We start from the raw sequence: 12,955 nt of genomic DNA, 5'->3' as shown, positions 1-12,955 counted from the left end.
CGGCAGCATAGCTATTACCTGTTACCTTCAAATACCAAGATGCACTTTTTAATTATTTCATCTCGATATACATTTGTAAAATGCCTACATATGCTGAGATCCTTAAATTGTTAAAACAGTGGTTTAGACTCACAGGGACTAATTCATTAAGGATGGCATTTCACACGCAAGTCTTAATGAGAGGCATGCCACTTTCTGAGTTTGGTGCATCTTCTCAGTGGCATGCACCTCATCGGAAATGCTACTTCAGTCAGGGATTGGAGTAGCATTTCTGGCATAAAAAATACCATCACTTTTGTTGAATTTAAGGGAAAAGGTATAGCCATGACTCACAACCTCCAGAGCTCCACCCAAAATGTGGAGAAAACACCAAAAGTCAAAACATTTTTGCACAACACAGTTGTTTTATATCTGTTTTCTGGGGAAAACACTGATGATCACCCCTGCATAAAGGTTGCCAGGTTTACACAAAGTATTTTTTTTCATAAGTTTTCTTTTTCTTTTTAAAATTCAAAGCCAGGAGGAAAATCAATAACTAGAAATGAATGAATCTTCCGAAATTTGTTTCAGGCTGGTTTGGATGGCAGATTCAATTCATTTGAATACAATTATATAATCCAGTGCCAATATTGCCAATAAAAGTTAATTTTCTAAGAGCAGCTATCCAAACCTCGAACCATAAAAACATAGGGTAGACAAAGTGTTAAAAACTAAAAAATATGCACTCTCCCATAATAGATCCTCACCTGCCTCCTTATACTGCTACACCTTCAGATCTCAATCCTCTGCACAGATCTCTTCACTTTTTCCAGAGCAAAGACGCACACACTAGTTTCGATATGGAAACACATGTCAATGATATGCAAGGCACCCACACGTGACCATGGAAGGCCTTTGTACCGGTTTGACCGAAGGCCAGCAAGTTCAGGTAAGCATGACATTTTTTAAATTGAACTCTTCCAGGCCATGTAAGAATCCCAAAAATTAATTAAAAATTATTTCATGATGGATTGATTCGCTTATCATTCTTTACCAATAATATTTCTTCTCTTTTTGGATACACTCCTGGTTTTGGATTTATAAAAACATCAGTTTGTATACTTGGTTTCTAAACTACATTTTAGAGGCAAGACACTGCTTCTTTCTACTTTGCATTCACTAGATTTAATTGTAATCCCTTTTGGTGTTTATTTTGGTTTTGGGATAGGAGGGGCCACGATTGTGATTTGCTTATACGCAATCACATGCAAACTAGACTGTATCCGTCCTCGCTCTAAACAATTGTAGTCAGAATATGGCCAGAAAGCAGCCGGCACCAGAGAATTCTTAAAGCGTGCGGTGTGAGGATTCACATAGACTCCAGACTTTAGCTCTCATCTCCTCCTAGTTGATAAATTCAGTAGCATTTCAGTTTTTTGCTCCCTGACATACTTTAGGAAACAGCAAAGTAAGCAAACCTTCAACCACTATTTTAGTCTGTAAAAATATTTTTAAAACTGATTAAAATGTTCTAAAAATAAACAAAAACAAACAAAAAAAACACTCAGCTACTAACTTTTTTGAATATTTTTGGACACCCCCTCCCACCGATATCTTTACTATCTGATACAGTGATAATGTCCTGGAAAAACAGAAACATGATCAAGGGCAGAAAATCACCGGCCAAAGCGTTGACCCACTACAACCAGTTATTCGCTGCAACAGTCCAATTTTTAGATCATGATGCCGTCACTGAGAAAGAACTCTCAAATACCAATGCAAGACCCAAATAGCAGTGGAGATTGGTAAGTTGAGTATTGTGTTTTTTTTTTAAATTTAGAACATTTTAAGATGTTTTCAACATTTTTCCTGGCTGGATAGTCCCTTCAACCTTTTAAATGATTTGTATAGGACTAGATAACCATGTCTGCTTTATTTCAAAAGTAGAACATCTACCAATTTTTTTTTGTTTTGTTGTTTATGTTTATAAAACTACAGTTCCACTCCAGTGAATTGAATTGGACTGAGCTGCAATATGACACGCAACATGTGGAGGGGTGTACTGCTATTTTTGGAAGAAGCTTTCCTGGCTTTTCTTAGCCCTATATAACCTCTTTATCATATCTGTATTTAAAGAACCTTAAAAAGTCATTGAATCTGTCAGTGAAATTGTTAAATCAGTCAGTTGATGAAGCAAGGATGAAAATCAGACTTTGACAAAAAGCATCCTAGAAAGTATTGGCTACATCATATAAACTTTTGCAAATGGACCTGAACCTATTATCGTAGCTGTTTTTTGTGAAAATGAAAATACAGACATGAAAATCACTTTTTTTGCTTCTATATTCTCTTCTTGTCAGAAAAGTCAGGTATTTAACTAGTACATTGAGGATAAAGCATGTCCTAAACTGAATGAAATAAACTGAAACTATACAGAAAGTGATATCAGCACAGTTGATAAAAGTCCCTGAGATTGATACATGCTGCTTGACTCATGGATTTAGCAACCAACCATAAGATATGAATAATCACGTAATCATGTTTGTTTCAGAGTTTCTCAAAATGATTTTTTTTTGTATTGTTCCCTGTTTTAACAAATAATATCTAGTAAAATGTCAAGCCCAATGCCAAATTTCATCTTCCGGCACAACAGGAGGCATTAAAATGTTCACACAGCAGAACTATAGTTCTTAAATCATTTTCTGCTGCTGTGAACGATACATCAGTGAAACTTAGAGATATCTGATGCAGGCAATATCTTGATTAGTCATGATCTAAACTGCTTGATCATATTAAATGCTTCAAAGGACCCAAGTTTAACTATCAATAAAAAGTTAAAAAACACAAAAGACAAAACAAACAAACAAAAGAGAAAAACAGTAAATGAATGGCAGAAAGCAATGTCGGAGAAAGTAACAAATTTTAGAAAGAATAATCCCAACCCGTTGACCACATGCACAATGACATTGACCTGTAATTCTTTGTTGAGATTTTGATCTTTTGGACACCGCTTTTACGCTTCTAGGAAGCAGGTGCCTTCTGTCTTAAGAAAAAATATTTATTTTTGCAATTACTTTTTCTTTTACTCAGCACTAAAAAAAGTTAGAAGCCACATGTACGAAGTTTTAGTCAAGAAATGCAGCAGTAAAAAAAAAAATGATACAAAAAAATTGTAAATCAAAACTTTTAAAAATCTGCTGATTCCTCAAAAAAAATATTACACAATATAAGTTTAACCTACGGCATTAATAGCCAGTTAAGAATACATTTACTGGGAACTAATCAGTTAAAAGTGCAAATGTGTTGTGTTACTGGAAAAAGTTAGGTCATTCATGTGCACACTACAAGGTTTTTATTGTGATCATAGGAAAGTGCAGTCCAATATAAATCAAAGTTGTGGTAAAAAAAATGTCATAGTTTTGTCATTGGTATGTGAAGATTGTTCCACGGTCCCATCCAGAGCTCTTCTTCATCTGATGGAGTCTGGTCACTGTGGAATTCCAATGGATCTTTCATGTCTTCATTATCAACAACTGACTCTTGTTCATCTGTGCTTTTTAATTTATTGTCCCCAATCTTAGATATTATATTTTTGGTCACTCCAGTGTTAGAGGCTAGTGATATAGTGGATGGCCTAGTGCTAAGTTTGAGAGAGGCCCCTTTAGATAATGTGTTCAATTGGATGTTTTCCTCATGTGTTACACCAAGCTTTTCTAGTTTTTTAAAGTGTTTACCGAGCCTTGAAGGGGATGCCATTTTTAAATTATTTGTTAGGCAAGAACGCCTTGTCCTAACAACAGACCCATTTTGGGCTATGTAAATATTCCCATTAACATTGTTTTGAATGTTCGGTTGGTTCAGACGATTTCGATGAATTTCAGAAGCGCTGTCTTCTCCAGTGGAACTTGTTTCATATTCTCGATCCACGACTAATTTAATCCGTTTTTTTATTGCCGTCTATTGGAGAAAAGCAAAAGAATGGAAGTCAGGAACATATCTAAATTCATATTATAAGATAAATTCCTGTTGACCAAAGGCATCTGCTCCTAAAAACACAATTTTAAATGTGTTTTCTCCGCATAGACATTGGTGATATAACATGTTGAGAACAGAACAGGTGAAGTTTGTTGTTATTAGGAGCAACAATGACAACATATCATTACTAGGATATACAGTGCCTGTTCAACTGAAATGACACTTGCCTATTGTTAAAGAAAAGGAGGTGCACTAGGAGCATATTGAGACATTTTGTCACTTGTAGACTCTGATATATTCTCTTCAGAGACTGTATCTTTGGCCTTTTTAAGGTGAATCAAACTTGTTTCGAATTTCATAAAAGTTCAATTTAACCAGAACCCATACTTTTTGTGGCTTACCGTATATACTCAAGTATAAGCCGAGTTTTTAAGCTTATACTTGAGTGAGAGTCCAGAAGATGGAGGAGCAGCAGCGGTGGAGGAGCGGGTCACAGGAGGCAGGTGCTGGATGCTGCAGCTAAAGCCTATGCCCACTGCTAAAGAGAAATGAATATTCACTGTGCTGGCAGTGAATATTCATTTGTCTGTAATGGTGCGCACAGTGTCAGCTGCATCTCCTGGCTTCCTGCAGCAGCCGGGCGATTACATGTGCCCGCTACTACTAGAGAAATGAATATTCACTCCATGGGAGTGGAGAGAAGTGAATATTCATTTCTCTTAAGTAGCGGGCACACGTGACCGCCTGGCCGCTGCAGGAAGCCTGCGGCTTACACTGAGTACATTACTTAATAGCAATGAATACTCACTGAACTACATGCACATAGTCCTGGCGTGGAGAGCAATGAGTATTCTGGCAGCTGTGCTCTGCTTGTAAGCAGCGCATGACGTCCTTGCCATACGCTGCTTACAATCATAAAGCAGCTGCTAGCACCGGAACAAGACACTGAGTGGGAAGGTAAGTATAATGGTTTATTTTTTTGTGTTTTTTGATGGGGAACATGCATACAAGGATAGGGATGAGGAGCCATGCATACAAGGATAGGGATGAGGAGCCAGGCATACTAGGTTAGGTATGAAGAGCCATGCATACAAGCATAGGGATGAAGAGCCATGCATACAAGGATATGAATGAGGAGCCATGCAGACCAGGATAAGGATGAGGAGCCATGCCGACCATGATAGGGATGAAGAGCCATGCAGACCAGGATAGGGATGAGGAACCATGCATACTAGGATAAGGATGAGAGTATAATGCATACCCAGCTTATACTCAAGTCAGTACGTTTTCCCAGTTTTTTGTGGTAAAATTTAGGTTCCTCGGCTTATACTCTGGTTGGTTTACACTCGAGTATAGACAGTAACCCAAAGTCATTAACCTGTTGGGCGGTGGGCTGCCTTTATGCTAGATTCATAAGGCCTGGGGTGTGTTAAAGAAAAAAACAAATAACACTCACTTCTCCTTGGCCCTCTCCTTGTTCATTCAGCTCCACTCTGTGGTGTTCCATTTATTCAATACCAGACCAGAACGACCAAGTAAGGCTAAGTTCACATGACAAGTAATCAATTGTTAGATTGGATCCAGATGCAATCCCTTGGCAAAAAGTTGTACAGACATAACTTTTTTTTCTGCTAAAAAAAACCTGATTTCAGCTGGATCTGTTTTTATAACGTTGAAGTCGACGGAAAATGGATCTGTTCTTTTCCATTTGAAACTGAACCAGAAAAAACGAATCCTTTCAAACGGACCTTGTTTTACATAGACTTCAATGTTAAAAAATCGAAAAAAAATTTTAGGGCAAAAAAGTTTTATCTGCACATGACTATTAAATATATGAACATAGCCTTAGGAGCCATATAGATAAAGGAAAAGGAGAGGTGAGTATTCATATTATTCTTTTTTCTCTATCCCCTCGTGTTTTTTTTATTTTTATCGGTTTTTCTTTTTTCCTACAATGCACTTTTTATGCTTTGATGTCTTAAGAGAAACATAATAATTCAAATTTGATTGACATCAAACTAATTTTATACACTATGAGTTTCTTGAAAAAATTCAAGCAAAATACCAAATTTGGATTTTGGTAGATTCACTCATTATAAAGTTCAGCCATTAGTACACAAAATGGCACAGTACTGTTCTACCAATTTTTAAAGAATTTAGCATACATATGTAATTAGACGTGGGTTGCATATACTAATATCCACCAATGTCTTTGCTGAGTTAATCTCTTTAAAATACAGTATATAGATTACTTTTTTATTTCTGAAAAGAAAGAATGAAAACTTTGAGTCCACGTATAGCAGTAAGAGAAAGTTAAAAGTTGAAATACTGCATTAAATAACTTCCACTTTTACTCTATTCATAGAGCTAAGATGTTGATTGCTGATGAGTTGTTTATAATGTATCATTATTAAATCAGATGCAATCAGTTTAGGCTCTGCAATATATGTAATTATAATTATTAATTTCCTGCTATTTACATAATTACACATAGAAGCAAGAGCGTTATCTAAACTTCACAGGCTCATCATTAACAAGGCGTCTTACTGGTTAAGAGCAGATGAAAAAAATCTAATGAACACAGAAGCATTCATTGTTTCCATTTTGCAATTTTTTTTGCTTATAAATGAGTTTTAATTAGAATTATTACACAGATAAGAGCAAGATTTTAATTTACGCTTAATTTAGTTTATTACGGTTTAGTATTCAATTAATGACATATTTTAATGTATTCTGATGTGGTCCCTACACAATTGAAAAGATTTAAAACTCAGATTGTAAATTTCATGAAGAAGAATATACAATCAGGAAAGGTCACGTAATATTAAATATTTTGGCAACTAATAAGAGTTTGTAAAAACATCGGAAATTAATTTCCGTGTTTTTATACTATTTGCTACATACAAAAGAGTAAAAATAAGCGCTAAAGAGGAATTCTGTTTCCAGCATATAAAGCTTAATTATTGTAATGACGTAAATCATAGTATTTTTCAATATGCTTTTTGGTATTCAAGATCTTTCATTTTAGTTATTGAACTGGAACCTTCCCTGTTCATGTGATGATCCCACGAGTGGTTCAACCATAACTCCCAAACAGCACACTCCCTTTCTGGGGTTATGTTTGACACTGACCTTTCCTTTTTTCCTTATATTCAATCACTCATTCGCTCATGTTACCTGGATCTTAAAAACATCTCCAGAATCCGATCTTTTGTCACCTTTAAAACTGCAAAAACGTTTAGTGTCTCTATTATTCATTCTCGTCTGGACTACTACAACTCTACTAAGCGGTCTCCCTTTTATCAAATTTTCTGCTCTCCAATCCATCCTGATTGCATCCCTCACCTCTGTCTATCACACTACCTGTGCTCTCTGCCCTGCAATTGATGGAAGACTAACATGCTCTGTAATCTGAAACTAACGCCTCTGTCTCCAAGACGTCTTTCGTGTTGCACCAGTTTTTTAGAATGCACTACCCCGGACAATCTGAATAATGACAAGCCCTATAAACTTACTAAACTAATCTAACTCTTCCCTATTCCTTGTTCTAAATTATTCTCAGAATTCGGTCCTTTCTTTTCATTTGTTTTCACATCCCCAAGCACCCAATAGCACTTAGTAGCTGTAATTAGACAGGTCCTGGCTGATGTCCAGCTCATGCACCATTATTTGAAAATCCCCATTTATTATAATGATGGCTAGACCATACATGACTAGCATTGTTTTACCTTTTGTCTATTTCCTTATAGATTGCAGGTTGTGAGCAGGTCCTTCACTCCTCCTGTAACTGTTGAATTACGTGTTACTGTGTACTGTCTTTAAAGTCTGTACATGTCCCCGCTTAAAGGGAATCTGGCAAGGCAGGAGGTGGGGAGAAACGGCAAATAGGCCCCGCCCATCGGACCGGATCGGGGTAATTTACATACGAAAACGGAGAGATTACAAAGGTATTTTCTCAGCAATGGTGGGGAATCGGGGGATATGAAAGGTACTGCTGTAATGCAGAGCTCATGCACAATTGAACCATATTTTTGTCTCAAATCGAAAAAAAAGGGGTGACAGACTCCCTTTAATGTTAAATAAAGTGTTGCAGAATATGTTGGTGCTATGTAAATACAATTATTATTATATTATTATTATGTACAGCTGATCAAAAGACACATTTTTAATAACACACATGTAATATATACTGCACTTGTGAGGTCATCACTTGAACTGGATGGAATTAGTGATGAGAGAATACACTCGTTGCTCGAGATTTCCTGAGCATGCTCGGGGGGTCTCAGAGTATTTTTTAGTGCTCAGAGATTTATTTTTTGATGACGCAGCTGCATGATTTACAGCTGCTAGCCAGCATAAGTACTTGTGGGGGTTGCCTGGTTGCGAGGGAATCCCCACATGTAATCAAGCTGGCTAACAGATGTAAATCATTCAGCTGCGGTGATGAAAATGAAATCTCCGAGCACTAAAAAAATACTCGGAGGTCACCCGAACGTGCTCAGGAAATCTCGAGTAACGAGTATATTCGCTCATCACTATATGGAATCCCTAGCAGAAAAATTGAGAGGAATTGATGTACACAGGCAGTAAATAGGACAATAAATCAGCTTTACACAGTAAAACTATACTATCCTTTTACATATTCCTGCCTACGAGCATTAGGTAAATCTATCCTTTGAAGGTTCTGCACTTATTTGCACATTTTATTACATAGCATGCCTAATTTTTTTCAAAAAAATACAATTTTAGATTTTGTTGATTGTAGCAAAGTAGGATAAGTTGTTAATTGTCATTCATTTGTTAGAATAATTTAAGATTTTGATGGGCTTTTATTAGGGTAGTTTTGTGTAGATATAATGCTAAGTTTTTACATTATTGTGCAGAATTTGTAAATATATATTCCAAACTTTTATATTTCTCAATTATAAACATTTTCAAGTGTGATTAAATCAAGATAAAGCAAAGTAGTAAAAGACTTAAAAGTGTAGAAGAGTATTATCCTTCACTGCACATGAAATGTAAGCTGAACAGAAATGGGTGTCACGCTCTAGCAACTCGTGCCTTCAGAAGTATGGGGTCAAAGCAAGCAAGGCTTCCATCAAATTCATGCATCTTACAGGTTAGAAGGGAATGCTCTGAATCATCAATGGTGTGGAAAATAAGTAGATTAGAAAAGCTAAAACAGTGCTTTGGAGCAGTGAACTGTTTAGTTAGGAAGTGGAAAAGAACAGATAAGGAAGGAAATGAAGAGTATAAAAGAATTAAATCACATTTTGCAATCTTCCACCTGATATACATGTGTTTAGCAGAAAGTCATAGGACATAAAAAGGAGTTACTAAACCATTATGGGGCAATTTATCAATATACGCATCTTATTATGTAAAACAAATAGTTTTTTTCATTTAACATGGGGCAGAATGTTGTGTAGAAAATGTGATCGGGTTAACAAAACCTATTTTGATCCTATCTAGGCTTTTCTTTACCACAGGTAAATATTCAATTCACTACACTAGCAGACAAGGCAGAATAGCTTATTGGTTTGCTACCTGGAACACAGAATCAGTTGCACATGCCACACCTGCCATGGAATGGCTATAATCTTGCTATAATAGCATCTTTATTCAAGTTACGGCCTCGTGCAAAAGAAAATCTCAGCCAATACATCCAATTTATGGAGATTATAATAAAAGAACATGACAATAAAGACAAAGATACAGTATAAATGGAAGCAAATAGTTGGACAATGAGGTAAACAGTTGAATATTTTAGTATCATCCAAGGATTTAGAAGTTTAGCTGAAAATACCACAGAGAGAGATATGGATAATAGATTTGAAAAGTCGCTTATAAAAGTTGCTTTGCAAGACGAAGCATTTGCTTAGAAGTTTTTCTGCAGAATAGTCACACAGATGCACTGCAACCAAAAGACTCTCAGATTCTACCTACTGTTCACTTTCAAAAGGATGTTGAGTTCCCAGCAGCTTCAGAATCAGACATTTCAGAATCAGATCCATGCCCAGTATCGTGTTCATCTGATTGATCAGAAGAAGCTTTTATACTTGAGTTTTGCACTTCTGAATCCTGAGAAGTTTGGGAAACATCATCTTCCTCCCGGCTGGCTGCAGAAGTATGACTTTGCTCACCAAGGGATGAATTTCCCTGACTAATATTATCATTTTCCTCACTTTCTGCAGTACTCTGTACATCTGTGTCATGACTGCTTTTACTAGGGCTTTTTTCACTTCTTGATGCAGATGCTTCACTTACATCATCTTCACCGTCTTCACTCTCAGCAGCACTTGATTTGCTGGCATCATCTTTTTCCTCCTCTTCTTCTGACTCTTCCTCTTCAGAACCTTCTTCAATAGCACTTTGTATTTCACTGTCTACTATTGATTTCTTTGATTTGAAGCTCGACTTTGAACTTTCTTTTCCACTACCTTCTTCAGATTCTTCACTTACTTCTTCTGATTTCTTATCAGAAGATGTTTTAGATTCTGTCTCAGAGGCTACAGATTTTTCAGCCTCTTCTTCAGAATCATCTTCTTCAGACTCGTCCTGCTTACTACCTACTGATTTGGAAATGGATTGTGTCTCATCTTCTGACTCTAAAGCTTCATCTCTCTCTTCATCAGAATCTACTGTGCTTTCATTTGTTTCATCTTGATCCAAGGTGACTTTTAAATAATCTTTATCAGCCTGTGATGGAGAGGTGCTGCTCCTTCGAGATGTTTCATCTGAAGGTTTCGATGATGTTTTGTCTTCTTCATCTTCTTCTGAATCTCCGCTTTCTTCAGATTCACTATCTGCTGTTACACTAATTGAAATTCCAGACTTGCTCCCATCCCTCTCTGACTCACTTACATCCTCCTCTTCCTCCTCTTTTTCACTTTCAGCAGTGGAAGTTTTGGTTGATGAGGCTACTGATTTTCGACGAGGATGAAGTTTCCTGGCTACGTTAATGCGCTGCATGGCTCGATCAAATTTTCTTGTGACTGAATCAGTTGATTTTTGGAAATAATTTCCTTTAATAACAACACTATCATCACCTTCTACCTGACGGGCTGAGACCAACTTGGCATAAGTGGAGTCCTTTCCACTGCCTTTCACTTTCTGGAGTATCATTGGGAATATTCTAGCTTTTTTCCAAGGAGAACGATGAGTGCCTTCTGCAGTCTCACTTGCTTTCTGAGCACTGACTGCTACTCGACTTAGTTGCATAACTGCTTTCAGTTTTTTCTTTCCTTGACTGGTTCTAGCTACTTGCATACTAGCTCTGGGAGGTCCAGACCTGCCTGCTAAACTTCCTCTGCTTTGGACCTGTCCTCTACCTCTCCTCGAAGGAGGTCTGCCACGCATTCTTATCTGAAATTGTGGAAAATTTATTATATTTAAAACATTGTTGAACATCAAAATATGCTAATTAACAACACCATTTTTTTGCATTTGTTTTAATCAGCAAGCATAATAAAACTCTAGAAATGCATTAGAAGCAAAAAGCTTTTTACAAAATTAAAAAAAACTATAAAGTACGAAATTGTGAAGAACTAAATTGTAAAGTTTAAATTTATTGTTGCATTCTATTTAGCACATTTTCACACAATTCATAAAGCTTCTACTGTCTGTGGAAACTCTGACCCAAAATGCTCTTTACAGTAACATTGGTATTTTATTTAATATAATTTATGACCCTTTTATTGCTTCCTTTGTTGGTCATTGTGTGACCAGTGCAGTAGAGACAATTGGCAACATCACATTCTGAAATGACCACTGTAGCTTGCCACAGTATCTATCACCTATTGATCTGCTGTCTCTGACATTTTTCTTTCCTTCAGTTTCAGCTTCTATGTTGGAATAATTAAAATTTTAACACTGCAATCAACATAATTTGCATGTCAAGGTACAACGTCAGTGTCACATTCTAATAATATACTTCATCCCATTAAGCCAGCACTCTATCTTTGCTTATGACAAACATAGTATATAATTAAAAACTAATGCAGTGGCTTGTATATGTTTCCTGTGAACCTGTATCTATTGTGCCATTTCTGGAATGTTGCTCATGTCTTTCTTACCAGCTTATATGGTTCCCCTAATGCAGCATAACCTTCCCATAATGCCTTTAGACTTTCCAGATATAGCTGGATTTTATCACATTGCAATTGCATTGTTTTGAGTCATATCTAATTTCTTTACAACAGATTATCCAGACTAGTAAATAGGTCCCATATTAAGAGATGTAATAAAACATGACTTTTATTATATCTCAAATTAATGCGTGGTTAATAAATAATACAGTCAAAGCCACACACTTTTTTTTAGCTGCTTTAGTGATTCTGATGTACAGCAATAACACCAATACTTACCTTGTGAATTACTGTATAGCCATGAGCTGCACCTGTGTCTGACCAGCCTAATTTGCTAGTAATTGGTAATTATTTTAGGAGGTAGGAATTTCACTTTAGCGGTCTAAATGTAAATATAATACAGGATTACTTTAGCTAATTTTAAGCTCACTGTATTATTTACTGACCACTTTTTAATTTGAGATTTAATAAAAGTCATGTTTTATTACATTCCTTAATATGGGACCTATTTACCTGTCTGGGAAATCTGTTGTAAGGAATTTTCATCTCAAAAGAGGTGTTTACACTTCTTTGTTGCTCTATATCTAATGAATGGTACTAACATTAGTTCCATAGAACTTTTTCCTCTAACCCTAGCAAAGTTTACAAACTTCACCTTATGTGATGCAGCTTCAGCCTGTCTTCCCTGCTTCCTGCTTGTGATATGTTTTACCAGTCAGTTCTAACAAGCAGGAGAGGATTCAAAAGCTGTATATATCATCCTGTAGTTCATACAACGTCACAGACTTACCCTCAGACTGTACCAGTCTACTAATAATGAAAAAAAATGTTTAAAAATGCATGGATGCAACTGAGCAGGAATGCAAGTGAACTAGAATATGGTTGGTGAGCACCTGTACAAAATTGATTTAATG

The 12,955-nt window shown here is 36.3% G+C and overlaps 2 protein-coding genes across 2 annotated transcripts in view; both read right to left on the bottom strand.

The window, feature by feature from the left end:
* Positions 1–1,965: 1,965 nt before the first annotated feature.
* The window catches only part of PCDH15 (protocadherin related 15), a 2,374,726-nt gene continuing 2,363,736 nt past the window's right edge, over positions 1,966–12,955 (bottom strand). Inside the window, exon 37 of the mRNA XM_077258871.1 lies at positions 1,966–3,936. Within this exon, the coding sequence (XP_077114986.1) occupies positions 3,391–3,936 (546 nt within the window). The 3' untranslated portion in view covers positions 1,966–3,390. The remainder of the gene's footprint in view (positions 3,937–12,955) is intronic.
* On the bottom strand, positions 9,910–11,313 carry LOC143766580 (uncharacterized). Its single transcript, XM_077254357.1, has one exon. It carries the CDS (start codon positions 11,311–11,313, stop codon positions 9,910–9,912), a length of 1,404 nt encoding a protein of 467 aa, XP_077110472.1.

The sequence above is a fragment of the Ranitomeya variabilis genome, chromosome 4, assembly GCF_051348905.1.
Source record: "Ranitomeya variabilis isolate aRanVar5 chromosome 4, aRanVar5.hap1, whole genome shotgun sequence".
NCBI lineage: Eukaryota > Metazoa > Chordata > Amphibia > Anura > Dendrobatidae > Ranitomeya > Ranitomeya variabilis.
This window is presented reverse-complemented; position numbering and strand designations above follow the sequence as displayed.